Consider the following 27,843-nt stretch of genomic DNA (forward strand, 5'->3'; position numbering starts at 1 on the left):
AGTTCATCTCAAATCATCTCCAGGGGGTTCAAGTCTGGAGACTGTGCTGGTCACTCCATGTTTTCAAGCTTACCATCTTGTTCTTTTTCCTGAGGCAGTTCTGGTATAGCTTGGACAATGCAAGCTGTTAACTCCCAGAAACTTGTCCTCTGATTCAGTTAGGCCTTTTTTTTTTTTACCTCTGGCAGTTAGTTCACCACTTACCTTTGTACCAGTTCAAGCTATTCATTTGACTTGAATGACTTGAATTGTAATAAATAACTAGAATAACTTTTTGCCCAATAGTGTACAGTGGACCTGTCTTCCATGATAACATACATACAACTGTTTAAGTGCTTGTGATGAGTTCACTGATGTTTGCGTAATGTCTTATAATGCCTTTGTTTCCAGGGCCTCACACCGAGAGCCGTAACCTGTCAAACTACGCCATTGCAGCAGGCACCACTGCAGTGAATGCTCAGAGGATTCTGCGGGCACTGAAGCTGCAGAGGCCTGTGCTACTCGAGGGCTCACCTGGCGTGGGAAAAACCAGCCTGGTGGCTGCACTAGCAAACGCTTCTGGAAACCATCTGGTCAGAATCAACCTGTCGGAGCAAACGGTAAATTGACATGCTCAGCACTGTGCTCTGAACTCGACTCTAAAGCCTCTAGTAATGATGACATATACTCTCTGCAGGATGTCACCGATTTATTTGGGACAGATCTCCCAGTGGAGGGTGGGAAGGGAGGAGAGTTTGCGTGGCGCGATGGCCCCCTTTTGGCTGCTTTGAAGGCAGGGCACTGGGTGGTACTGGACGAGGTAGGGATCACTCTTCTGACACGCTTGCATTTTTTTACACTGATTTTACAGTTTTGCTCTAACGTTTTTCAAACTCCAATCTGATTAGACTGATCAGCTATATTATTGGTGTTTTTCCATCATAGTTGAACTTGGCCTCTCAGTCAGTGCTGGAAGGACTGAATGCCTGCTTTGATCACCGAGCAGAGATCTACATTCCAGAACTGGCCATGAGCTTTCAGGTACAGCATGACAAGACCAAGATCTTTGGATGCCAGAACCCTTTCACTCAAGGTGGCGGGCGTAAGGGGCTGCCCAAATCCTTCCTCAACAGATTCACTCAGGTAAGACCTGATTATCTTTATTTATTTTTTATTTTTCATAGAAAAGCTTTTATGGGCGGTAGAATAGTCTTAATAGACAGTTATTTAATTGACCAGATCCACTTAAAAATTAAGAGTAAGATTTTTATAATGTGCTTGTTTCAGGGGATAAAAGAAGACTTGGTGTGTCAGGTTTCAGTGAATAATTTCAGTCACTGTGATTGCTTATCACACCATAAACATGTGAAAACTACAGTGTCTGTTCAGAAAAGTTGTGTAGTTGTGCAAAAACTATGTAGACAGTTTTTGTAAAACACTACATTTCTACAAAGTAACCTTAAAATGACCTCTGAACTATGATGGATCAGCCAGATGAGCTACTACATCATTCATATTCTGGTTGCTGTTTTTCATGAACTCTTATCTGGCCCTGTCTTCCCAGGTTTTTGTGGACCAGCTCACCAGCAAGGACATGGAGTTCATAGGAGACTTGATTTTTCCCAGTATCGACAAGGAAATTGTTATCAAAATGGTCGAATTCAGTAACAGGGTATGCTTTTCTCTTTTCCTTTTTTTTTTTGGTTTCTGTTAAGTTTTCCACACATTTATTATATCTACTTACTTCACTGATGCTAGTATATGGTTGGACTCATTTCTGCCTCCAAAACTAGATTAATTTTTGTGTGGCATAGATTTAAAAAGGTGCTGGAAACATTCCTTAGAGTTTCCGGTCCATATTGGTATAATTGGTATAATAGCATCACACAGTTGGTTGTTATTTGTCGGTTGCACATCCATGAATCGAATCTGCTGTTGCACCACATCCTAAAGACGCTGTATTGGATTGACAGTGCAGCCTATTTGAGCACAGCAAACTCGTTCTCATGGTCAAACAATTAGTTTGTAGTGATTTGAGCTTTGCAACTTGATGTGTTACTTTGCTAGAAGCAACCCTTAGAATATGTGTCCACTGTGGACAGACGATTGTCTCGTTCATCAACAACAGTCAGGTAGGCTTGGCATGTGAACAATGGTCAGTTGGTACTAAAGCACCCAAACCGTAGGTCAAGAAATATCTCCATGCGGGTCCCCTCCACCAGCAGGGTGCCATTGATAAGCTAGCATGGATCCATGCTTATATTTTGTCTATGCCAAAATCCATCAGTGCATTTCTTCAGGCTTTAAGGGAAAAGTGGGCTAATTGCTTGCTAAAAGACATGATCACCTAATGAGAGTTTGCTCAAATGAACCTGATCGGTTCTGGTGAAACCAGGATTGCACTGTCTGGCAGTAATTTCCTGCGTGCTTTCTTTTTAGAGGACACCCTGCAGTAAGTGTCACCACATAAATATGTTCCCTCCAGTTCGCTTTACTGAATGCTCAGGGTTCCAGGCTTGTGTGGAGGTTTACATTTCAACACAATTATCTAAAGCATACCGCCATGAAAATCTAGACAAACTGATCTGCTGAATTCTTTTCTGAATTGGATATTGTAGTCCAGTTTTGAGAATTTCAAACTCCAAAACCATTTTTGTCTCTGTGAAATATCAAGTAACATAAACAAGCCTCCTGTTATGTTAGAGTTATATGACATGGATCTCTGACATGACAGAGTGTTAGGTGTAATGCATCACCAGACCAGAGAAAACGCCATCCGTGATGGACTGAAAATCCCATTTAACACCTTGGTCACCAGGTGCTAGCATGGGTCGCGTTTTTCAGTTGCTTACTCTGCATCATAGCACCAGGTTGGAAAGCATGTAAAGCTGGTTTTATGGTCCCACAAAGGTAGCGTGTTCACTGTCCACTCCACTCCAGGGGGTGGCCGTCTGCCAGCAGTGAGCTCTATTGCCAGATAGAGGCATTGTACAAAGTATGGGTCTTCACCAGGTGCTTACGTCATCTGCTTCTACCTAGTGGCTAAACTGCTCACTCCTACATGAGATTGATCCCTTTTAACAACCAAGTAAACTCTTTAAAGAGTGTGCTGTTGCTGGGTCTTGTCGTCAGTATTTACACACTGACAGTCCATGGATACTGCACCCAGTTCATATTGGGTAATTCCAGTTCATTTACCATTTATCATTTAAACTCATTATTTAAACTTTGGCTATTTTTAATGCAAAAAAGCATTAGTGTATGTACACTGTATGTAACAAAAAATAAAGAAAAGCATAAAGGGTACTTTTTTATTTTAATGCTTTTTTTTTTTAATGTGTTCTCTCCACAGCTTGTCCAGGAAGTGTGTAAAGACAGACATTGGGGTCAGAAAGGAAGTCCCTGGGAGTTCAACCTGCGTGACTTGTTCCGTTGGTGTCAACTTATGCAGGCTGACCAAGCACCTGGATTTTTTAACCCAGGCCAGCATGTGGCATTGGTGTATGCTGACAGAATGAGAACGGAGTCTGATAAAGCTCAGGTAAACTGTTTTACCAGCTTTTTCATAGCCTGCTAAGTATGTGAATGACAGTTTGACCTACGGTTTAAGTGCTCTTTCCTTATCACATCTGTAGTCAATTTAGAATCGCAAAACATTGCATGTCTTCAGACGAGTAAGCAAACTCCATGGTCATAAGCCAAGTATACTGAAACTGTAACTTTGGACTTTACAATCTGTTAAATGTGGTGTTCTACAAGGGTTTGTGTTTAGCCCACTACAAGTTTGAATTTCCTCTTATTGAAATATCTCGATATCCTACGGACTACAACAGTTTGACTTCCTATAAGGAGAGAAAAGAACATTAAATTGCAACGAATAGCACTATTGGAATACCTCCACTGTGATTTTATCAGAAGCTTAAAACCAAGTTGGCTGGCTTGGTGATATTCATGTCAGGAGGGGCTAGGACTGTTCTCCAATATGGCAGGACTTTCACTGCAAAAACCTCTTATCAGAAGCATGTTGGAAACTGTGCTGTTGGTGGCTGAACTGAGTTGTGCACACCTCAGTTATTGGGTACTGGGAGTCAGTTATACTTTAGTTCATGACCAGTGGCAATACTGAACCTCCTCCCATGCCGTATAGGTGCTGTCTGTGTTCAGGAAGGTGTTTGGGGAGGACTTTGAGCCTTACTGCGGCCCCAGAGAGTTCCACATCACTCCATTCAACCTACAGGTTTGTTGATTTGTCAAAACAATAAAACTTGTTTTATTGTTTTATTTTATTTCAAATCATAGTTTGCAAATTACCCTCCAATCATTTGCTGTTGCAGGTGGGCTACTCTGTGCTGCATCGCAGTGGTGGAGCCAATGTGGCTCCAGACACACCGCTGTCCATCACACACCAGTGCTTAAGGCCTCTGGAGTCCCTGATGAAGTGTGTGGAGATGGGCTGGATGACCATACTGGTCGGCCCCACAGCAAGTGGAAAGACCAGCCTGGTGAGACTGCTCTCTCTACTGACTGGACATCGCCTCAGAATCATGGCCATGAACAGTGCCATGGACACCACAGAGCTACTGGGAGGCTTTGAGCAGGTGACACTGAGAACTCAGGTCTTTGTTTATAACCTGAAAATAGCAGACCACGTCAACCTGCGGTCTTTCCCTTTTTTCCTCATTGCAGGTGGATATCATGCGCCCGTGGCAGCAAGTTCTGGAGAGTGTAGATTACATAGTTGCCATGGTAATAAGGCGTGGATTGATGTCACTTGATGGTGGCATCCAGGACACAGAGTTCTTGCTGCAGACATGGGGCCTGTTCTGCCATTGGCTGAAGCAGGAAGGACTGCAAAGAACTGGAGGAACAATCAACTCTGAGGCACTGAACAAGCTGGAGGTTATCATCCTCCTGCTGCAGAAACTCAACACCAAGCTCAAAGTGTTCACTGGTAACAACCAATTATTGAGTACAGACAAAATATAAAGGGAACAGTTTCAAGTGTCTTACTTGTTTTGTTTTGTTTGTTTTTTTGCTGGTTCAGTATGTAAAATATTGTAACATTATATGTATTGTCCTCAGACATGTCCAAGCTTCAGATGGACTTTACGCTGCTGAAGGAGCGTCTGGCTCAGCTGGAGGACGGCTGGACAAACGGAGGTTTTGAGTGGTTGGATGGTATGCTCGTCCAGGCCCTTCAGTCTGGCGACTGGTTGCTTATGGACAACGTCAACTTCTGCAAGTGAGAAATGTTAGGTTATGTGTAACTGTGTTCTCCCTCATCTTAAACATTTTTTACTTGTGAAATGTGAAGCAAGAACTGTAGTTGTATAAAAGTCAGCCGTGACACGAACACTATAACCAACTGCACTGATTGTGCATTTATGTAATTAGTGCCTCAGTGCTGGATCGCCTCAATGCTCTGCTGGAGCCTGGTGGATCACTCGTCATCAACGAACGTGGTGTCATAGATGGGAGCACTCCCAAAATCACCCCACACCCTAACTTCAGGTAGTATAAAAAAGTACAACTTTCACTGGTTTGTTGCATTCACTACTGTTCATCAACAGTTCTTATGTGTGTTTTGTTTTTTTTTTTGTTTGTTTGTTTTTCTTCCCAGGTTGTTCCTGACCATGGATCCTGTGCACGGGGAGCTCTCCAGAGCTATGAGGAACAGAGGGGTGGAGATTTACATTCCAGGGGAACACGAAGCTGTGTGCTGGGACACACTAGACCTAAAGACTTTGCTTCACACTGCTGGTGTGACTGGGGACTGTGTGTGTGATCTGCTGATTGAAATACATAAGGGCGTTAAATCTGCTATCTGGGGTAAGTGCTAACAGCATAACAATAAATAAATAAGCCCTCGGTTTGTCTGTAGCAGTTATCAAAACATTTGGCCTCTGCCTGTTAGACTCCCCAGCCTCATCAGTGGCTTCTCTTCTTCATGCTGCCACTCTGCTGAGCTGCCAGCTACAGAGAGGTGTGGATTTGCCCAGCGCCTTGCAGCATGCCTGTGGGGAGGCCTACTCTTTCTGTCAGCACAATTCTGCCAACCAGAAGGTATGTTTTTGTCAAGATATATCTCTCTATCGATCTCTGTATCTCTCTCCATATTGTATAGGAATCCATATCTATCTACCTTTTCTATATCTAGATAGATAGATAGATAGATAGATAGATAGATAAGGTCAAAGAAGCTCTCCATGCAGATGAAACAAACCATCCTTAAGCTGAGAAAAGAAAAATGCAAAGTTGCTACAATATTAGGAGTGGCAAAATCTACGGTTTGGTACATCCTGAGAAAAAAAGCACTGGTGAACTCCATAGAAGACAACAGTGGTGGATGATCGCAGAACCATTTCCATGGTGAAGAGAAACCCCTTCTCAACAGGCAACAACAACCAAGCAAGTGAACAAACACTCTCCAGGAGGTAGATGTATCAATATCCAAGTCTACCATAAAAGAGGACTACATGAAAGTAAATACAGAGGGCTCACTGCAAGGTACAAGCCACTCAATTGGTCACTAGATTGGACTTTTGATTTAAAAAAAAAAAAAAAAAAAAAGCTGGCATAGTTCTGGAAAAACATTCATTGGACAGATGAAACCAAGATTAACCTCTACCAGAATGATGGAAAGAAAAAAGTATGGAGAAGGTAGAACAGCCCATATCACATCATCTGTAAAACATGGCAGAGCCAGTGTGATGACTAGGGCATGCATGGCTGCCAGCAACACTGGGAGACTAGTGTTTATTGATGATGTGGCACAGAACAAAAGTAGCCCGATGAATTCTGAGGTGTTCAGAGACATACTGTCTGCTCAGATCCAGCTAAATGCAGTCAAGGGTGGACACCACCACCCTTCAACAACCCTGATAGCCTCTGATAGGCCACTGAAAATCAGGGGAAACTCTGGATAACCTGAAATATTTGAAATGGTCAGCCTTCATAAAGGATGAATAAACATGAGTACATTTTCTTCCTAGAAAGCCCAGCAGGTGATTGAGCAGCACTTGAGCATCCTGGACACAGAAGAATGGGGCTGTGGGTTGCTGTGTGCTGGAGTCTGGCCTGACAGCTTCCCCTCTGCCCTCCTCTCTACAGAGGATTCCTGCTTCTCTACTGTTATCAGAGATGGGCAGGTCCTCTTATTTTGTCTGAACACACTCAGCCTCCAAGGCAAACGGTAAATCAGTTAGTCACGCCAGCTAAATCATACATTTTCTCATTAAAGAAGTGATTACATAAGTTTTATTTCTGCAGGAGCCAGCCTCTGAGTCTGAGTGACCTACAGAGGGTATTGCAGAACAGCGGTGTCCATGAAGGCCTGGTGTTCTCTGGAGCAGTGGGGGGTCTGGAGGATGGAAATGCTCTGAGGCTGATCCCCACGGCAGTGAGACTGCTCACAGAGAGAGCCTCTCACGGAGACTGGATCATGCGCAGCAGCTGGCTGTCACACTTGGGAAAGAGCCACAAATATGCTCCTGGTTTGTTACAGTGCAAACAAACTACACTACACACAACAACCCAAACATTTAGACTACAGCAAAGGTGCTTTATTCTTCGAAACAAAGTTAATGTCAAAAAGTCAAATTAAATTGTTTTGCAAATCGATGGCAGGGCTATTCAGTACTTCAGATCCCCTGATAACGTGATGGTTTACTCTTGCAGATGCCGCGCTGGTCCAGGTGGAAGCAGGAAACAGGGCTTTAAAGGCTGTGTTTGGCAGCAAGCTTGCTGCTAAGGGCAAGTCACTAGCAGAATTACTCCAGCCTCACAGCACAGGTAAACAGTTTTCTTGTTCTTCGGTGAAAGAAAAGTGAAATCTATTCGCACACTAGAATATTGAAGTCTTAATAAAAGGTTTTTTTTGTTTTTTTTTTTTGTTTTTTTTTTATTTACTGCATGTTTCTGCTACTAGATGACTTTAAGAAAACTTCAAGAAAACTGAATCTATCTATCGGTAAATGATAACATCTAAAAAAATGTTGTGTTGCCAGATGAATACAGGATTTTGGTGGATATGCGGTGGAATAAGCAATACTTGGACATTTTGGCCAACAAGTGCAACTTTGAGGATGAAGAAAGATACACGGAGTTCCTAGAGGCACTAAATGCAGTTGCCAACAGGTGGGACTAATTGTTATCTAGCCTTTCCACTCTTGAAATAATAAGGAGCCATTCTCTTATAGTCTTATATAAAGCCAGTCTTATATAAAGTTATGCAGATCTGCTGTGTTAACAAATGGACTGCTAATGAGCGGTTTGTGTGTTAGGATCGTTCTGATGATGGACAGAGAAGAGAGGTCTGTTGTATGCACTTGTGCTGTCAACCTGTCTGGTCCAAATTCTGTACTGCAAATAGCCACGGCCTTCAGTAAAGGTATGCACTTTGGTTTTTATATTAGAATATAATTTAGTGCTTCTAAAAGTTAACAAATACCCAAATCCTCCTCACAGGGACTGTGGATATTGGTCACCTGCCACACCCTGTGCTGATGCACCTGCAAACCTTCTTTGAGTTGTGGGGCTACTTCATCCTGCAGGCTGTTCAGACCGGACAACCTTACATCTCAGACCACATTATGTTTGAGGTTAGAACGCTATCTGACTCTTTAATCTACTCTTTTGTCTTTCTTCTTTTTTTTTTTTAAATACAGCCTTAAAATTTGACAAGAATGATCTCCAACTGCAACACTTTCATTGTGCGTTTAGATTCTGCAGCTGCTACAGTGGCTCGATCGATTCTGCGATGTGTGCAGCACACTGACGCCCGACTCTCAGGGCATCTCTGTGCTGTCTCTGCACTGGCAGTGGGTCCAGAAACACCTCATCCTCCGACTGCCACAGCTTCTCCTGGGAGACGCTGATGCCACGTTTGAGTAAATCCTTTTCTTGCAAATACTTGGATCATTTATACAAGTATTTTGTATTTGTATACGTATTTTTATTTAGTCTGAAGTACTTTCTTCTGAAATTGCTGTTCTAAAAATAGAGGTCACCAGGAGCTGCAGGCCACCTCAACAGCCATCCAGACTGTTCTGTCCACCCCAGTGTCTGTAGCTACAGCTCTGAAGGGCATTCAGAAAACCCTGGGGAAAACTCTTCCTTTTAAGGTCTGGATATAATTCATCAATTTTGTCTAATATCCATCCATCCATCAGTTTAAGTACCATCTGTCACTCACTCTTTTATATTCTTATATTTATGAGATGAAAATATATCCATCTGTCTTTTCAGCTGGAGTCAGTATCTAAGTGTGCATCTCAGCTCAGGCTCCTGAGTAAAGCCCTGGATGTGAGTGATCTAAAACTGGACAACAACATGATTCATTCGAAGCAAGAGCTGGTTCGACTTCAGGGTGCTGGACTCGGACTGGACATCAAAGAAAGTCTCCTAGAAGCCTGGGGCCTCGTTCTCTTAGCAAACAACCAATTGGACCCTCAAAAGTCAGGTGAGCTTGAGTTGCAGAAAAGCTTTTGCCATAAAATGTGATTGTTGGATATTTATGGGGCTCAGAATAAGATTCTTATATACTTTCAATTAGAGATGGCACGATACCACTTTTTTATGTCCGATACCGATATCATAAATTTGGATATCTGCCGATACCGATATGAATCCGATATAGTGTTTTTTAATCAATAAAACTGTTTTTTTAATGTCTTGCTGCATTTTGTATAAGTTCATACTCAAGTTTAAATAAACAACAACACTAAAGCTATTCTGTTATACTTGTATGTAAAAAAAAAATAATAATAATAATACACTGCACCCAAAATATTTCATAGTTCAGCAATACTGATCAATCTAATAAACTTAAACCTACTCCATCCTTCCTATTCTGGTATTTTAAAGAGTACTTAGCAGAAATATTAAGCAACCTAACTAATAGGGTTGCAAACTCCCAGCAAAAAAAAATAGGGAACCACCCCCCACCCTCCACCTCATGATGCTTAATCGACGTAATCAACTTTAATTTGATGCAGTGTGAAAAAAAAAAAATGCACAGAAATCAGTTATTTTTCAAGAAATATTAAATAGATTCAACATCTTTCTTTAACAGAATTGCAGACTGCACAGATGGTACCTTCCCAAAGGAAAAAGTACTATAGCTTACTAGGGTATATTACACTTAATAGTTACTATATACAGTAATGGACTTCTATATATTTTACATAAGATTAAAACTTTGGGTGTAAGATTCAAATAATTCTTTATTAAAAGCTAGACATTTTAAATGAGAATAAGAAAGAAAAGTATGTCTTAGTACCCCCCTTTCCCTGTTAATGCCCTATCAGCCCCCCTGGCTAAACTTTGCTAGATCCGCCCCTGCACAGTTACCAGCCGTCAGCTGCGTAGAAAAGGATCCTGGTCTAGAAAGTAATATTAAATAAATTCTAACAACAGCTTATCAAGCTTAAACATGCTGCTGTTGTTTAGCCGCTGGTTTCCTCTTTCTGGTGCAAAGTGGGCCAAAAACAAAGAAGAGAGACGGACTCGCGACAGAAAAGCCGATCAGCCGATCATTAATCAGTTTCACGATTGAAGTAGCAGCAGGAGAGAGAAGAGGCAGTCGCTCCATATATCGGTTGTTAAGCTTAACGTGGGAATGCTAAACAAACATTCAGAGATGAACTTACACACTTGCTTTACTTCTCTCTGGGATCACTTCCTCGGAGATGAAATGCCGGTTTGGTAGCCAGGCTACAAATACACACAGCCGCTCTATCACGTGAGCACAGTGCTCCGACGTGCTACGGTTATGAGCCGAGTTACGCCATGTCGCAAGTTTTGTGAGGTGCTTTTTTGATATTTAATGGATCGGATTACATTTTTTATTTCTCTCCGATATCCGATCCAGTAATTTACGTCGGTATCGGACCGATACATAATATCGGATCGGTCCATCTCTACTTTCAATATATAAAAACAGTGACTGTGATTACATCACAGATATATCATCAGAATACAATCTGTACAGCCTCCATGTTTCTAATTCTGTGAGTCTGTGGACGTTAATGCAGCTGTCTCTCAGTTCCCTTGTACTGCAAACATTTACTGTATATCACTGATCAGTGAGCATACATATTTGCACACATTTTAAGTTCAGACTCAGATCAGGCTCAGTGGGTCAACGTAGAACTGGAGCCACCTGAAAAGTCCAAAATGGAAAAGGAGCATGGATTGAGACCGGATCAGGCCTGGATCCAGTTCATTTTCCAGCTTTATAGTGGCTTATTTTTTCCCAGCAGGATCTGTATTCCTTATTTAAAATCTCTCATCCTTCCTATTCAATTTAAAAAAAAAAAAAAAAAAAAAAAAAAAAAAAAAAATAGTTTTTTTTTTTTTTTATTGAATAAAAACTTCACTGAGGGTGTATGTGCCCTGGGTAACTCATCTCACAGGTCCATCAATAAACTCCACATTTGATCTTCACTTTCCTTCTCCTGCTATTCTCACTTGAATTGTAGTGTTGGAGCTGATGATGGCTTTGTTTCTGTGTGCTTAACTCACGTGCTCGGTTTACTGAATTTACTTTGATCACCTGTGCTGAAACAGGAAAGTTCAGTTGCCATCTCGGAGTTGATCTTGAACTTTATTTTTAGAGTCCGATTTTGTTGAACATGTTTCTTGGAATCTAGAGAGTTGCTTCAAGATTCTCACCTAACTACAATATAAATCTTTTGGAAATACCATTTGGTATTAAAACATTCAGGAGCATGAATGTGAAACATTACATGATGGCATGCTTCCCATATGTCTTCCCATAAGGGGTGATGGAGAGGTTGGTGTCGAGTGTGGAGCAGCAGGAGTGTTGCATGACCTCCAGAGGGCTCTTGGAAGTCTGTTCCATGTCGGAGCATGACGAGTCCACAGACGGAGTCCCTTTGTCCGTAGAGGAGTTGCAGCAGCTCAGCCGCAGGGCCCAGCTCTGGCCCCTGATGGAGGAACTTGCCGTCCTAAATCAGCTACGACTTAGCACAGACTTGCTGCATCTAGCTCTTTCTCCTAGGTAAGGCTCATCTTTGTCGTGTAATCAGAAATAGAAAAGCACCTGTTCTGGATGTTGTTGACGGACTGTATACTGAACTCCTCATGTTGACCTGCAGTGACCAGGAGGCCGAGGACTGCTTACGTCGTGACCTCTCCAGACATCTTCGTTACTGCCTCCAGTCCACCCCAATGAATGTCAGACAGCTGCAGCCACTGTGGTTCCTGCTCAGTAGTGACCGGGTCAGTAGTTATTATTTGACCACATATAAAATGTTGATATTCAGCTAAAAGAGTTTGTTACATCACAACTGTTCAACTTATATCTGGTTGAAACATTAAGAACCAATTGCTGAGAACAGTTTTACTCACATTTCTCACATGGGACATTTCATGTCCAGAAGTTAACCTTTCAAACAAAAATGCCCATTTAAAGCTGAAATATGTGAAAACTGAAATATGTGTTATCTTCTAGCCAACTGAGGAACTGCCATTTGTATGGTGTGAGCTTCTGTCGGAGGCTCTATCCTCTCTGTGGACCTGCAGCATAACCTCAAACCCAGAACACTGGCTTAAATGGGACCCTCTAAATCCTGAGACCCAGACAGATCCAAAGCAGCACCAAGGAACAGATAACCTGGTAACAGCTATTAATATCTCCAAACTCACTGTTCCACAAACACTGCTGGTTTTCTGCTTGTTTAATACATTTATGCAATATGGTTTCCAGGGTCCAGCTCTGCTGAGCAAAGCAGTGCGGTCCCATTGCGTACTGGAAGTGCTCAGCTGTAGTAAGACGGGTGGTTCATGGGAACCTTCAGGAGAGGCTTTCCTCTCCCTCTCCAATGTCAGACTTGGGGATTGGAAAGGGAGGATTCAGCAGCTGCAGGATCTTTCTGCTGTGCTCTGGGACAACATGAGCATCCGTGCGCTGGCTGATTTCAGGTATAATGGAACATTGAATGTCCTTAACCAGCTATTTTTATTTTGGGCTTTGCTGATGATGGTTGCATTATCTCTCCTCAGGGGTACCGACTTTAGGCTCCAAGGTGCAGTCCTGCGTCGGCAACTTCAAAGCATGGCTGACGTGCTGCCTCCCACCTTGCAGGAAGGTTACATGGAGAGCTGTGAGAGCCTGGTGGAAGACCCTGACCCTCTTATTGCTGCCCAGGAGATCCAGACAGTCTTTAGAGACTTCCTGCCTCCTAAACTACTCCCTGATGGCCTGGTGGAAGCCTGCCTTACCTGCTTGCAGCAATATGTCCAGAGCAAAGTCCAAGGCTCCAATTCACTGGCTCGCTCTGGAGTGTTCTGGGTCAACATGGGCTTGCTGCAGATCAAAGTGTGGACACCACAGACCATCTTTGACCCAGCTGTAAAGAGAGCCTACAAACTCAACTATGCTCAGCAGGAGGTCTGTAGTACTCTCCTGACAAAGGTGTAAAGTGTTTGTAACTGAGTCAGTATAAATACACACAACCATTGCCTTCATGTGAATGTAACAGTAGTGTTCATTTTAAGTAATTTTCTTTAAAAAGGTAACGTTTTCTTTTAAGACTGCTTTAGAAGAAAACATGAGGTCTTCTGGTTTGAACAATAAACTCCAAGTTCACTATAAGATCATGTTCAAACATGTTATTTTCTGATGAGGGTTTTTTTAGAGGATGGAATGTGGTGGATGAAGAGTACTTACTACAATAAAACACTCAAAAGTACTCTGTTTTTGTCTGTCGCAGTTGGCTCTGCTTCAGGAAGAATGGAAAGGGCGGAGCCTGTGGTCTCAGCTGGTGACTGGAGCAGAACTGGAGGAGAGCAGCACAACCGATGGCTTCCAGCATCCTCGAATCAGGTAAGAGTTGGATGGTGATCTCTCAGCATGTCACGGTTGCATCAAAGTCAAAGGGAAAATCAGAACTACTCCCATTCCTCTCTGAAGATTTTACTGTGGGAATTGAGTTGATATAATTTGTCATTGTACATTAATTTGATTCTGTTTTGTTTTGTTTTTTTTTTATCTTGCGGCAGTGACGCATTTAGAAATACTAGTTATTCTGTGGGGTTCTCAAACTTTAAGTTGTAGTCAAGCAAATTTAAGGACTCTTGAGCCAAATGTTTACTGTGCGTTTGGATGAAACGACAACCAGCCGCTGTTAAGATTAACTTATAAAAGCAAACAAAGGCTGTCATTTTGAAAGAGTCATTAATACCATCATAAAAGGTCTTTGAGAAGCAATGCAATGAGCTTTAGGTTATATGCCTGATGTTTGCTTTACTAGGTATCTATGGATCCGCATGCAGCAGGTGAAGGAGCAGATAGCTGAGCTTTCACGGAAGCAGGCTTGTCGTCCTCATGAGCCTCAGTATGGTCAGTTGTACCAGGAGCTCCAGCACTACCTGTGCAGCATTGGTCAGACATCAGCCATACAGGACCTGCTGTCCCAGCTGCTCAATACCCTGGAGGGCTCCTCGTCTTCAAAATCCAAGTCAGCAGTCCAGGCCCTCCTGAAGGAGGAGGCTGTTTGGCAGAACTCCCAGCAGCGTTTCTGCCAGAGGTTGCTGGAGGACTATCCCCTTTATCCTGATGTTGTTGGGCCAGTGAGGACGGGTATCCTTCAGCTCCGGTACGGCATGAGGCTGGTAGCCTCCCAGGTGGCTGCCTTGCTAAATCCTGTACCTGGTTTGCCAAGGCTGGTGTCTTGCCTTCTGGCTTTCCCATTCCTGTCCCCGAGCCTGCCGTCGTACCTGGTCCGGGCAGACTTTCTGTGTTCCAGGATTTGTATGGACACTCTGCGCAGCCTGGTGAAACTTCTGCCCCAGCAGGACACTGCATGTGTGATCCCTCAGTCCTGCACTCTGCTACTCAGTGCTCTGCTTTATGTCCAGTGTCACACCTTGTCAACGGGAGAGTTCAGCCACGAGGCACGCAGCATCTTCAGACACATCTGTCAGGTCAGGATTTTAAGACTTTTCACTGGGAGAGATGTCATCCTAATGACTTTAAATAAATATAGATAGTTTTCTGTTCCAAAATGTTAAATCCCGCAAAATCTGCTCTTCCTTTGCTCCTTCTATTGTCATTCTTTACAGGCTTTGGTGAATGAGTGGGATGAGCGAGAGAGGCGAAGGAAAGAGCATGAAGAAATGGAGGCCAGTCTTTACCGCAGCCGTAGCCGACTGCACGGCTCAGGACTGACTGAGGATGAACAGGAGGAGCGAGACTTCAGACAACAGTTTCCTCAGTTCAACAAGGTACTGCAGTACAGCTGTTGTACAGCTAATAATGACCCATCCATTCTCTGATTATCTGATCCTAACGTTAACCGTCATATCTCATATTGGATCATATGGTGACGATCTAGTACAATCATTTTTATATTTTGAGGCCAAATGAAATAAAAGCTGTTTGCATGTGGAAAACATAAATATCCGCTTGAAGCTCAATTTCTGTCTATATTGAATCCAGGACTTTGCAGACATCGTGTCTGAGCCAAGTTTAGAAGGAGCAGCTGGCACAAGTCTAGAAGGGCTCGAAGACAAAACCCACAAAGAGTCTTTTGAGATGAAGGCGTTCTCTCCCGCTACCCTGAATACAGTGATCCAGGTTCATCAGCGCCTGTGTCTGGGATATGCTCAGTCGCTTTGGTACAAGAGCACAGCACCAGCCAATCGCAGTAAAGAACACATCAAAGCCCTGCTTTCGTCTTATCAGATTGCTTCTCCAGTGATGTCACACATCTATCACCTCATTGGTTAGTAACTTTGCCTGTATGCATCCTTTTCTTGTAACAAAGTTCCAGTGTACTTGTATAAACCTCTGTTTCCCCCTTCAGACTCTGACCTGGACCAGCAGCTGACAGGCAGTGAACTGCTGCTCTCTGCCATCCTCCAGAACACTGTGCAGGGCTCTGGTGGTGTCGAGGGTCTGGCCATCACCCCTGACGGACCCTATGACTTCTACCAGCACCCTAACATGAGCGAGGCCTCTCTCTGTCTCCCTGTGTTGGAACAGTTGAGTGTGGCAGTGAAGCAGAGACTAGAGGACTGGCCTGGACACCCTGCCCTCGTACAGGTAAGTTTGCCATAAGTGGTTTCGATGCAGCATTTTTGCATAATTGTGATTCAAATAAATACGCATTCATTAATTCACCTTTCACAGGGACAGTGTAAAGAATCCCAGCAGTTACACTTTGTTCTGTTTTTCTGACATATATTCCTATATGTGTACGTGGTGTTTTCAGCTGAATGTGGTGATGGAGAGAATCAAGGCTTTCAATCTGGCCAGCCCGGTGGCTAAGTTCCTGAACGGTCTAGAGATCCTGCTCAGCAAAGCACAGGTGACTTCTGTCAGGAAGAGATCTCCTGAATCACACACCCTCAGTAGCAAGAAGTGTTGATTTTCTGTAAAAGAAATGAGTGACAGTGTGCCTCATGCACAAATCTCTGCGTAAACTCATGCATGAGTCTGTTACTGAGTCTGTTTGTCGAAATATGTTTGTGCATCACATTTCATGATTCATTAAAAGATGAGACTTTGACGGGTTATTGTCTTCACTCGGCCGGGTGGGCAGGCAGTGTGGACAATAACTCGAGAATGAGGCAACATAGGAGTTTGAAATTGATACCACACGTGTATTTACAAAAACTCTTGGACGAGTTCAAATCTCAGTGACCTAAAAATCTTGTGAACAAGGCGACGCAGTATTTTGAAGTTGATGCCATAGGTGTGTATATATATAGGAGGCTGAGAGGTAGCGCTGGCACCAGTATTTTTGATATTGCAGTGAATTTCTTATTATAACTGCTCTTTGTCACCCACCATTTTTTTTTTTTTTATTATTTTTCTTATGGTCTGATGACCTTTCATTTTTACCCCTCAACTGTAAAAAGCATTACATTTTTTTTCACCTGAGTCACAGTGAGTGAAATGATATGCAAACCTATTTTAGCACGAGTCTTTTTTTCTTTTCTTTTTTTTTTTTTTTAAACTATAATCATTCATGGGGAAACACAAGAAAGCTCTGCGTTTTTCTTCTTTCCTCTGTTTCTTCAGTCAGACTCTCTCCTGCTTTTTTGCTTTAGCAGTGTGGAAATGTAGAAAGAGTCCTCACTACTTTCTCCATTTCATCAGAAGATAAAGGTTTTTATGTGAAAAATAAAATACTGGTCTGTCAGCACATTTCATTTGTAACTTTACACAGTCACTCCTTTTTTTTTTTCTTTTTTTTTTTGTAAACATAGCAATAATTTTGCTATGTACTTTAGTAAATGAGGCCCATCAATAGCAAACATTGGGTCATCCAAATGAGCTTATTGTACAGGGCTCATCTGTTTCTGTTTTCTTTGATTTTCCTTGCTCCCCTCATTAGGACTGGGAGAATAACGCCAGCCGTTCAGTGTCTCTGCGGAAGGAACTGGAACCCGTCACACAGCTCATTATTCAGTGGCGCAAGCTAGAGCTCAGGTAAGACAAAGATGAATAAATCCATTCACTTGTTACTTTTTGGATATAAACCAATCACTAACTAGCTCATAAATTAAGCACTGTGATAAGGAGCTTTTTAACTCTTGTTTTTGTGTTGTAGTTGTTGGTCACGCAGTCTTGACAATGCAATGAAGCGTCACACAGAGAAGTCAACCAAACACTGGTTCTCTGTCTACCAGCTGCTGGAGCGATACCTAGAGGAACAGAGGACAGAGACTTGTACAGGTACGAGCTAACAAATCCGTGTGTGCTGACTCAGTGTGGTGGTCTTATTAAAGGTGTTAATTTTTTAAAAATTAATAAAATAAAATAAATCTTCTGGGGGGGGTGACTATCAGATTAAAGGTGTAAATTTTATCAGCTGAAGGGAAGCGAGGATCTATCTCTGCTTCTCTGTCTGTATTTCTGTGAGATGCAAACTGCAGAAAATACTGGTGCATTTAACTTCAAACTTTCAAATTTAAAGCACAAGGAAATAAAGGATACCAAGAGATATTTATTATTGTCTTCCTCTCCAGCGGAAGGGGTAGAACACCTTTCCTTGTCTTCAGTGTCCTCCACCCTTCAGGCCTTTCTGGAGGGCTCCACCCTGGGGGAGTTCCACACTCGTCTGAACATGTTGCTCACGTTCCACTGCCACCTCCTGCTGGTCCCCCCGCAGCCCGGGCAAGGTCAGCCATCACTGCTGTTTCCTGTACACTACATAGTCAGACCTGCTTACTGGACCAGCACTGAAACGGCCTTTTGCTGAAATTTTGAAATCACACATTTCACATCACCGTGGAGTTTGTTTTTATCTCAGGTGTCATTTAACATGTACTTGAGTTTATTCTGACACAGAACTGCTTGCTTTTACAGAGCCTTTGTCCAGTCTTCTCTGGAACCTGTACAAATACTACAATCAGTTTTCTCAAGGCATTCAAACCAAAATTACTCAACACAGGCAGACCATTGAAAAGGACCTCAAGGTATATCCTTATAAATCTTATCAAACTCTTAACACTTATTCAAACTTGCCTCTGAATCTCTGAACTTCACTGCAAAGTTTTCTGTCATTGTCTTACATATGAATTTGTATTCTTAGGACTTTGTCAAGATCTGCAAATGGAATGATGTCAACTTTTGGTCCATCAAACAGTCAGTGGAGAAGACCCATCGGTATGTGGCCGGCATTTGTTTTACAGTTAGCTTCCAGGTTCAGGTGTCTAGTTTCAGTTTCATTTTTACTGTTTAAATAATAGCTTTGTTTTTTGTTCTTTTTAAATATATATAGTAATAAGTGAAGATATGTTATAGAAGGCAAATTCCAAGAAGTTGGAAGGTTCAGTATTCCAGTAGACACAACAATGTGAATTGATTCGTGTGGACATCCTAAATCAGTATGAACAAGAGTCACCTCATCTGGCTGTTAAACTGTGTTATCTAGATTAATAAAACTAAACACATTTGATACATATTTTTATTACAGTTTACTAAGTTTTTTTTTTTAAGTGCAAATGTTAGTGGGGTCTTTTTTATTTGGTTGACTAAAATGTTTGTTGCACCAGATTTTACTTTTAGTTTTAGTTGACCACAATGATCTTGACCTGTAGCAAGTCAAGATAGTTGAGCCTCGGCCAAGTGTAACAATATATAAATGACTGCTTTAATGGTAATCACCTTATGATTTTCAGCACACTCTTCAAGTTTATCAAGCAGTTTGAAGAGGCTTTGAATGGTCCGAGTATTCCTGCTCTGGTGGAGCAGGGAAGCTGCGCGAGCTTGGACAGTGTGGATGCTAACCCACAGGAAATGCCCATCCACCGAGTTCACCAATTGCTAAAGAGCACCCTGCCTTTAAAGAGCAGGATTCTACAGGTACAGATCTCACAGAACACACAGTGTCTTTAATTTTCTCTTTCAACATTTTTTTAATCACTGAACTATGTTTTTATATTTTAGACTGATGGAGAAAAAGAAGAAGAGTTCAAAGCTTCTACTCTACAAATATCTCTGCCTGTACTGTCCAGGAAGATGAAGAAGATGTGCATCCAGCTGCTGAAGAAAAACCCTGTCCCTGAGCTGGCTGAAGACTTGGACTGCTTCACTGGTGAGAAAGCTACTGCTGGACTGTTAAAATCACAGTTGAAATAATTCAGTTATGTTGTTGGACTCGACACTGTCCTGTGACTGTCCTGACATTGGAGTATAGATTACTGAAGCCTACTACTGCAGGCTACAACTGCAGTCATGTAAGCACTCTATCAAGTCCTATGAAAAACTACAAAAAAGTACATTTAATTGAATAAATTGTGGAAACACCTTAAGCAGCAAGAACCTTGATGAGTAGCTGTTTTCAGTATGACTACTATTCTCTCAAAATGTTGTGGAGGAATTTTGGCGCAGTTCATCAAGGTTGATGGGTTTATTTATGCACAGCTCTCTTAAGGATTGAAGTCTGGATTTTAACTAAACCAACAACCACCAACCTTCAGTCATTATTCTGTAAATTGGTGCTGTGCTTGGAGTCACTGTTATGTTGCATGGCTCGGATACGTTTAGTTTCCACCAAACATGGTTTGGCAACTTTGCAATGATGAGCCGTGCTTACATATTATTACACTTATTCCAAAACGGATTAAATTCATTATTGATCTCAAAAATTCTGTACACAATGCCTCATAATGACAAAGTGGGGAAAAAAATTAGCTTGAAATTAGTGAGGATAAAAGATACCTCAGGCAGCAGAAGAGGAGGAGCAGTTAGGAACCATCATGGAAGGTCAGGCTTCTGCACCGCACGCACCACCATTAGAACAGAAAGGCTGGAATGAATTTTGCTAAAAAAATTTTTTAAAAAACGTCTAAAAAACATTGATTGGACAGATGAAACCAAGATTAACCTCTACCAGAATGATGGCAAGAAAAATGTATGGAGAAGGCATGGAGCAGCTCATGATCCAAAGCATACCACATCATCTATAAAACACGGCAGAGACAGTGTGATGGCTTGGACGTGCATGGCTGCCAGTGACACTGGAACACTAGTGTTTATTGATGATGTGACAGAAGAAGCCAAACAAATGCTGAGGTGTTCAGACATACTGTCTGCTCAAATCCAGCTAAATGCACTGTATGTGTGAACTTTTATTTATATATACTGTAAATGTAAAAAAAAAAAAAAATCTTTATAAATTTTTTTTCTTTCAGGCGAGGTCATCAGCAACTTGCGGGACCTGCAGAGCCTCACAATAAACACATCAGCAGATAAAGACAAGCAGAAAGCTGAGATAAAGCACATCCTACAGCAGAAACAGAGGGCATTGTCTGACCTGTTCAAGATGCTCACAGAAATAGGTCGGTTCCCCACACTGACTTACATTTTCAATTAACTTATATACTTTTCTTTAAATAGAATTAATTTTTTTTTCTGTATGATTGGCTTTTAAGGTCTGTCGTACCGCAAAGGCCTAATATGGAACAGGACAGCAAATGCAGAGAAGGCTCTGTACATGCAGCCGCTGGAGATGACGACTGCTCTCTCAGCTGTCGAGACTCAGGAGAATGCAGAGAGCATGTAATTAAAACTTATTCACAGAGGCCTTGTTCTGAATCAGTGCCTCGTGCGCTGCATGAGGGTTCTGTCTTTCTGTCATGCAACAGTGTTTTTATTTTGAAGTTATTAAAACAAACACAGAAGTAAGCCACAATGAGTAAGCCACAATATTAATGTAGATTTTAATATTTCAGTAGTTACCTCAACATTAAACGAATTACACTCCAACACTCAAGAACAGATGTAATCCTGAAGTGTGTGGATGGATTCTATCAAACAAGCAACACATGTAGCTAGCTATTGCTTTACAGAACAGATGGCCAGTGACATACTGCACAATGAAGAGATTAAAAGAGCTTCAAAGGCCAACTACAGCGTCACCTGTAATTGTGTGGACATGCTCTGGTTTCGCAGTGAGACACTGTTTTCTCTTCATTCCTATTGTAGGTTGTTTGCTGAGTTGCTTACAGCATGGGATGGCTGTCAGAAGTACTTCTACCAGTCTTGGGCCAGGAACACTGCCCTGCAGACTGCTTTGCAGCACGCTGCTAAGGTGCGACATGCACACTAGTGTTCCACAGTACAACAACTTACACTTGTACCTATGAACTAGATGAAAATCAAGCATCACAATGAGGAACTTAAAGTTTAGCATGTGTTATCTTCATTGTGATGCATGTGTGTCAATGTTTGCTGTAGGAGCTGGGTCTGGGGAATGTAGAGCGATGCAGAGGTTTCTCCTCTCACCTCTTCAAGCTGCTCCTCAAACAGAGGCGACGGCTGGCCAAACTCACTGAACAATGGGTCCATCTCAGGTCAGTACGCTAGTATAACATTATATGTCAAAGTGTAGGTTTGCTTTTAGAAGTAAAGGCTGCTGGGGCACAGGTGCATCACAGCCTATTCAGTCAGAACATCATTACCATTTCTTTTTAGATTTATGTTTTATATCAAACTAAAAAAGTAAGAGGTTGCCATGGAAACTTTGCAGCATCTAACCTAATTGTTATCACTTCACCCAGGAGGCTAACTGACAATGTCCAGGGCGTCAAGGCCCACCTACAAAGCCAGAGTGAGGAGCCAGGCTGCACCCTCCCACCCCAAGCCTCTCTCCAGGACTGGGTGAAGAGGGGCCAAGCGCTCACAGCCCAGTGTAATACCCTTTTGCAGCAGCTGGCCTGGTTGTTGCAATGCTGCCCCGAAGATCTTCAGAAGGAGGAGGTGAGCAGCTGCAAGCAGCACACCCTGAGGTGTCCATCCCCACTGGCAGCGCAGCGACAACCCCCTGGCTGCTTGATGAGGAGGGGTGACGCTGCATGGTGCCAACTACATCAGCGTGTCACTACAATGCTGGAGCAGACACAGAGCCTGAAGGTGGAGCTGGACTGTGCGGCACAGCAAATCTCTGATGGTGTTCTTCATACATGGTAAGACGTTATTGTCTGGTGTTTTTCAAGTCTAACGTTACAGCAACAAATACAAAACAGTTGCAACAGCACTGCTGTTTCCCACAGGAACTACTTTACCGAATGCTGTTCGGCCTTCAACCGTCTGGGAGCTGTAGGGGCTCAGATGCCCATTGTGGAGCAGGTCTTCACCTCAGATGTGTGTGTCGGCACTCCAGACAACCAACCAGCTGTGATCCAGAGTCTCCAATATGTGAGAGGACAGGTGGAAGCCACCGTCACAGAATTCACCACGTGGAGGATTCATGTGCTCTCCCTGGGACACGATGACACAGGTCAAAGCACTGAGCAGCTGCACGAATAACTAACAGTGTTTCAGATAGGTCAGCAGTTCATGTTTTATTTTATTTCCCTTACAGATCACCAGCACACCTTCTGTACGGAGTTCTCTGCTGAGCTTGAAGCAAATATCAACACATTGTTGTGTTCTGTCCAGACACTCGTGAAGAAACGGGAGAGAGTACAACAAAGGGAGCAGCATGGAGACACCAAGAGAGGTCAGAAGGTTGCATTCAAACCAGCAGTGGTAACCTAGGACCTGTTAAAATGTTGGATTGCTAGTCAGAAAGCATTATATTAGTTTAATGCTTGACCGTAGACTGTAGATGTCATTAATCTTGGCCTCATGTGATATAATAGTCGAGCAATGTGAGAATGAATTCAAATTTGTTTATATTTGTTTTTAAATGTATTTTTAATGGACACTTGCTGGAATAATATAAACATGTTTAGGCACATTTTTCAATATTAGAGCCCCGACTTGTGTTCAAGAGAATGAGGTGGAGATGAGGGAGGAGAGAGCAGTGGTGGATGGGGCAGAGGAAGAAGCGGATTTAGTTTTTTATTCTAACTGTTTTTATTTTATTCTCAGGATAAAATCCTTAGTAGGTCTTACAACCATGCCATTGGCATATGGCTGTTTCCAGCCAGTTCAAGTGTATATACAGTGTTCATAATGCAATGATGGTTACCTTTTGCGTTTATGTATTATCTCAGAGGGTGCCAAAGAGGACAAGGAGGAGCCTCTGGAGGACCTGCTAAAGCCTGGTCACCTGACTCGCCTGCTGGAGGAGGAACTGGAGGCTGAGGTGGAGGCTCTGCGTGTGGGAGATGTTAGTACTGGGCTGGAGAGGCTTCTGTGCCACCTGAAGACACAAAGGGACTCCTCTCAGCCGCCACACTTCCAGGTACCAAGAACATCTGGAACTGTTGAGAGATGTGCTTTCAAAGTATAAATTCATTATAGGTTAAATGAATTAAGTATTAACCTGTGTAATGGAAGTTTGAGTGCACTCAAATCTGTTTAGGTGCAATGAAAGGGCTTTTTTATCTTCAGAATCTCTTCACCTTAACAAGTTTCTGCTGACTTTTAGGAGGTAAACAGGGCGTGCAGGATGCTGGTTCGTCTGGAGCCTCTACTAGGAATTTACTCTGACCTTGTATGCTACTACCTGGCTGTGTCACTGGGTGCGCATAGAAGCACAGGCAAACTTCTGTCTGTACTGGCCAGCATCTTCACTGAACTCGCTCAGAAGGTACTCACATGGTCCTATTTAAGAAATAATAATGCCATCAGTGTAATTTTAACTAAGCAGTTGATGTGGTGTCCCCTTCAGGGTTTCTGCCTGCCTCAGGAGCTTATGGCTGGAGATGGAGAAGGAGCAGAACAGTTTCACGATTATGAAGGTGGTGGTATAGGAGAGGGAAAGGGCACGAAAGATGTCAGCGACAAGATCGAGAATGAAGATCAGGTGATGAAAATACTGGCATCTAAGTAGTGTGACCTGTATGACTGTTTACTTTGACTCAAGTCTTCCTGCCCTTTGCTTCCTTCAGCTGGAGGACACCTTCAAGGATGGGGAAGAAAAGACTGAACAGCACGAGAAAGAGGATATTAAGTCAGAAGACAATGCCGTTGAGATGTCAGAGGACTTTGATGGCCAGATGTGCGACGCTGATGAGAAAGAACCAGGTCAGTTAAGCTGGATAGCAGAGGTATCCCAAGCTGGTTCTATAAGAGATAATTGGTAACCATGATTGAATTTTTTCTCTGCATTTCTTTGCTTGATTTGAAGGTGACGACGAGGAATCAGATAAAGAGGACGACGAAGAACTGGACAAAAAAATGGGTGACCTGGGTGAAGGCCAGACAGATACACTGGATGAAAAAATGTGGGGAGATGATGATGATGATGATGAGGAGGAGGAAGGAAGTGACAAGGAGGAGGAGTCTGGTCAGGGCATGGATCAGGTATCTCCACAACATTAACACAATTTAAAAAGTACATATGACAGAGCAGTTTGCATCCAATCTTAAACCTTCATTTATATAAAGCAGCCACCAGAAAGATTTAACTAAAGTTTTCTCTGTGTAACATCATGAATGGTGATTTTTTTTTCAGGGTGAGTCTGAGTTGGTTGCCAAAGATGACAACCTGGATGCAGCAGACCCCAAAAAAGATCACAAGAACCAGGATAAAGACCAACAGATGGACGAAGAGGAGAAAGACATGATCAATGAACAAGGAGATGAGGTTTTTCTTCTCACCTTACTCCCATGATTTCCATTTTAATACGTGTCAAAAGTAAAATCGGTAATAGTTAACAAACAATCGTTAGAGCTTTGAACTGCAAATGTCGGTGTGAGCGAAGAACAGGATTTGCATGGATGGACAAGTGTGTCATGCTCTGTGTTTCTGTTATTTGTCCCAGAGAGAGTTTGATGAAAATGAAGTAGACCCCTACCACGGTCAACAAGACAAGAGACCTGAGCCTGAGGCCATGGATCTGCCTGAGGAACTCGATCTGGACCAGGGTGACAAGGATGGAGATGATAATGATGATGGAGATGAGGGTGAAGGTGAAATCTGCTGCTTAAATTATAGCTTTACTAACACAGTCAAGAAACACGCATGCATTATTATCAGTGATGTCTTATGTGATACTCAATCTGGCTTTAGACTGGGTCATTGTAACCAAGTAAGTGTAGTAAGTGTATTTGTAAAGAGCTTTTCACAGACATAAAAGCCACAAATTGCTGAAAATGAATGATTCAATTTTTTTCCTTTTTCAGAGGAAAATCCATTTAACATTGATGACAGAGGGATGGAAGCAGATCAGGATGAGAAGGAGGATGGTGAGAAAGATGGAGGAGAAAACGAGCAAGGAGCAGAGGAGCTGGACAAGGACCAAAATGGAGAAGAAAACAACAGGGAGCCTGAAACTGCAGAGGAGAAGGAGGGAGGAGAGGAAGCAGAAAAGGATGATTCAGCTGATAAAGATGAAGAAGAGAAGGACAAGGAAAGGGAGCGGGAGTCTGGAAGAGACGAGGACACTAAAACTTCATCAAATGAAAAAGGGCATGAACCAAAGGTGTGCATGTTCAAAAATAAGTACACCAATGCATGGCGTGAGCAACTGTATTGACTGTTTGTCATGTGACTGTTTTTTTAATACGTATATAGGAGGAGGAGGAGGAAGGTGGCAGTAAAGATGAGGAGCTGCCCAAGTGTGGTGAGAGGAAATGGCACGACACCGACGGTCAGACAGGAGAGGACAACATTCAGAGCGACACCGCTGTGGAGCTGGCAGGAGAAGCCTCGGAGAGAGACGAGGCCAAAGAGGTAACATTCAGATCTTTACTGTGCTCCAGATACTCTGTACATTGTGTGGGCTCGAAGTGACTCTGATTGATTATGAAGTGATTCACCACCACAGCAGAGTCTCCCGTGATCAGGAGCATATTTGATGGTCACATATGTGACTGAATATCCTGATGCTGCTGTTGCTTAGCAGCGTCGTAAAGAACATTCACAAACATTTGCTGAACAGATAGTTGGAAACTCGTATGCTACGCTCTGGTAAACCCCATACATTTGCCGTGTGGAGGATAAATGGCTAGGTGGAATTCTGATTCTGAAAGGTCGATTACAATAGCCTATGTGAATTGTGAGTTGAATGACAGAGCGCTTTGTGTGTGACAGTTCTGAATGTGTACTTTTTTCCTTCAACACACAAAGAATACAGAATAGGACAGAGTGTGACGATCTGTCTCTTCAGAATGAGAAAGTGGGAGGAGTGAAAGCACTGGTGAGACTCCTCCTCTTTCTGATTGGTTGTTTGTGTGACAGAGAAGCTGTTACACAAACAAGTTGTCCACCCTTGAAGGGCCTTCTTGTGTGCCACAGTGCAGCTTGAGAGTCACACAGTATTGTACGTATTGTATTGACGTATTGTATTTTATAATATGTTCTGTGTGGAGCACAAGTTTTTCTTTTGTTACCCCACACAATGCAGTGTCTGGGGATTCTTGATAGTACTTGGAGAGTCTTGTCTCTCTGGTCTAGAGGAGAGGGGGACTGAGAGAGGCCTGATGACCTGGGAACCTCAGGAGCCTCTGAACCATGAGGTAGGAGAGAGAGCTGACACGGAATACTGGAGGTGTGCTAGGTTGAACACTTCTTTTTTCCTTCCCTGGGATGTGACGGCTCGTTCTTTGCAATAGTCACTGCAAGGGCCTTGGGTTTTCTACCTCAACTTGCCTGGCAGACTGTGGACCTGGTCCTTGTCTTGTCTGTATTTTGGTCTCACACACACTGCCTGACCTCACAGTAGCTGCTGTCGCTGCAAAGCCCGCTCCTGGCACCTGGTGGTGTTGTGGGTAAGGGCATTTTGAAAGCTTCTCCCTCTCCATGGCTGGGCCGAAGAGATCCAAATTTCTCTTTCTAGATATAGAATATAGATCCTAGATGTGGAGTTTTACTTTAGTTTACAAAAAAGTGTCCCTGTTTTGTACAGCGATTTACAGTAGATGATGGCATCCAAAAAAATTGCTTGGTTACTTTCACAGAGCGGTGAAGCCCTCCACACCAAACTTTAGCTGGGTTTGGTTTTTGTACACATGTATAAAATATGTCTGCCATGATTTTTGTATTCTATATTTATGCTATTATGGTTTTACAGGAGCATGGCAGTGGAGCAGCTGACGCCAGCCAGTCTGAGGGCCACCAGTCAAAGCTGACAGCAACAATGGCTTCACACAGACAAACTCAGAGTCAGACTCAGGTGTGGCAAAATTCTCTGCCTCACCGCTGCTGTTCGGTATCCCTTTATTTCTCTTAATTACTGTTTTCTTCCTTTCCAGAGCTTGAAGAGGAAACCTGGTCAAGCAGATAGTGAACGCTCTATAGGCGACTACAACAAGCCAGTTAACAAGCGCCTGCGCACAGTCGAAAGAAGCAAAGAGAGCCTCGAGAACAACAGGCAGAGCGACACCCAGCAGGTGTCAGACCTGTATGAGCACATTAAGCACGGCGACCCAAACTACGACACTCAGACATATGGTAGGTGATCACTTGGAAGCTGAGTCTGTGATGGTTTAGC

At 42.8% G+C, this 27,843-nt stretch overlaps 1 protein-coding gene across 1 annotated transcript in view; it reads left to right on the top strand.

Annotated features, from left to right (window-relative positions):
* mdn1 (midasin AAA ATPase 1) overlaps positions 1-27,843 on the top strand; it is a 59,509-nt gene that overhangs the window by 25,434 nt on the left and 6,232 nt on the right. Inside the window, exons 36-92 of the mRNA XM_063494585.1 lie at positions 391-599; positions 677-799; positions 925-1,122; positions 1,544-1,651; positions 3,332-3,520; positions 4,127-4,216; positions 4,314-4,577; positions 4,666-4,930; positions 5,062-5,221; positions 5,374-5,490; positions 5,600-5,808; positions 5,894-6,042; positions 6,972-7,171; positions 7,249-7,472; positions 7,657-7,770; positions 7,986-8,115; positions 8,262-8,368; positions 8,446-8,579; positions 8,701-8,867; positions 8,981-9,101; positions 9,226-9,439; positions 11,761-12,001; positions 12,099-12,222; positions 12,455-12,619; positions 12,710-12,924; positions 13,006-13,393; positions 13,716-13,828; positions 14,256-14,928; positions 15,067-15,228; positions 15,443-15,728; positions 15,810-16,048; positions 16,218-16,313; positions 17,346-17,440; positions 17,562-17,686; positions 17,980-18,132; positions 18,320-18,429; positions 18,546-18,619; positions 19,135-19,318; positions 19,403-19,550; positions 20,650-20,796; positions 20,890-21,016; positions 21,443-21,548; positions 21,695-21,810; positions 22,018-22,422; positions 22,510-22,736; positions 22,821-22,958; positions 23,458-23,648; positions 23,835-23,996; positions 24,078-24,212; positions 24,298-24,433; positions 24,537-24,712; positions 24,864-24,995; positions 25,174-25,321; positions 25,535-25,833; positions 25,926-26,084; positions 27,424-27,525; positions 27,605-27,803. Coding sequence (XP_063350655.1) covers positions 391-599; positions 677-799; positions 925-1,122; positions 1,544-1,651; positions 3,332-3,520; positions 4,127-4,216; positions 4,314-4,577; positions 4,666-4,930; positions 5,062-5,221; positions 5,374-5,490; positions 5,600-5,808; positions 5,894-6,042; positions 6,972-7,171; positions 7,249-7,472; positions 7,657-7,770; positions 7,986-8,115; positions 8,262-8,368; positions 8,446-8,579; positions 8,701-8,867; positions 8,981-9,101; positions 9,226-9,439; positions 11,761-12,001; positions 12,099-12,222; positions 12,455-12,619; positions 12,710-12,924; positions 13,006-13,393; positions 13,716-13,828; positions 14,256-14,928; positions 15,067-15,228; positions 15,443-15,728; positions 15,810-16,048; positions 16,218-16,313; positions 17,346-17,440; positions 17,562-17,686; positions 17,980-18,132; positions 18,320-18,429; positions 18,546-18,619; positions 19,135-19,318; positions 19,403-19,550; positions 20,650-20,796; positions 20,890-21,016; positions 21,443-21,548; positions 21,695-21,810; positions 22,018-22,422; positions 22,510-22,736; positions 22,821-22,958; positions 23,458-23,648; positions 23,835-23,996; positions 24,078-24,212; positions 24,298-24,433; positions 24,537-24,712; positions 24,864-24,995; positions 25,174-25,321; positions 25,535-25,833; positions 25,926-26,084; positions 27,424-27,525; positions 27,605-27,803 — 10,188 coding nt within the window. The remainder of the gene's footprint in view (positions 1-390; positions 600-676; positions 800-924; positions 1,123-1,543; positions 1,652-3,331; positions 3,521-4,126; positions 4,217-4,313; positions 4,578-4,665; positions 4,931-5,061; positions 5,222-5,373; positions 5,491-5,599; positions 5,809-5,893; positions 6,043-6,971; positions 7,172-7,248; positions 7,473-7,656; positions 7,771-7,985; positions 8,116-8,261; positions 8,369-8,445; positions 8,580-8,700; positions 8,868-8,980; positions 9,102-9,225; positions 9,440-11,760; positions 12,002-12,098; positions 12,223-12,454; positions 12,620-12,709; positions 12,925-13,005; positions 13,394-13,715; positions 13,829-14,255; positions 14,929-15,066; positions 15,229-15,442; positions 15,729-15,809; positions 16,049-16,217; positions 16,314-17,345; positions 17,441-17,561; positions 17,687-17,979; positions 18,133-18,319; positions 18,430-18,545; positions 18,620-19,134; positions 19,319-19,402; positions 19,551-20,649; positions 20,797-20,889; positions 21,017-21,442; positions 21,549-21,694; positions 21,811-22,017; positions 22,423-22,509; positions 22,737-22,820; positions 22,959-23,457; positions 23,649-23,834; positions 23,997-24,077; positions 24,213-24,297; positions 24,434-24,536; positions 24,713-24,863; positions 24,996-25,173; positions 25,322-25,534; positions 25,834-25,925; positions 26,085-27,423; positions 27,526-27,604; positions 27,804-27,843) is intronic.

The sequence above is a fragment of the Pelmatolapia mariae genome, linkage group LG15 (assembly GCF_036321145.2).
Source record: "Pelmatolapia mariae isolate MD_Pm_ZW linkage group LG15, Pm_UMD_F_2, whole genome shotgun sequence".
NCBI classification, from domain to species: domain Eukaryota; kingdom Metazoa; phylum Chordata; class Actinopteri; order Cichliformes; family Cichlidae; genus Pelmatolapia; species Pelmatolapia mariae.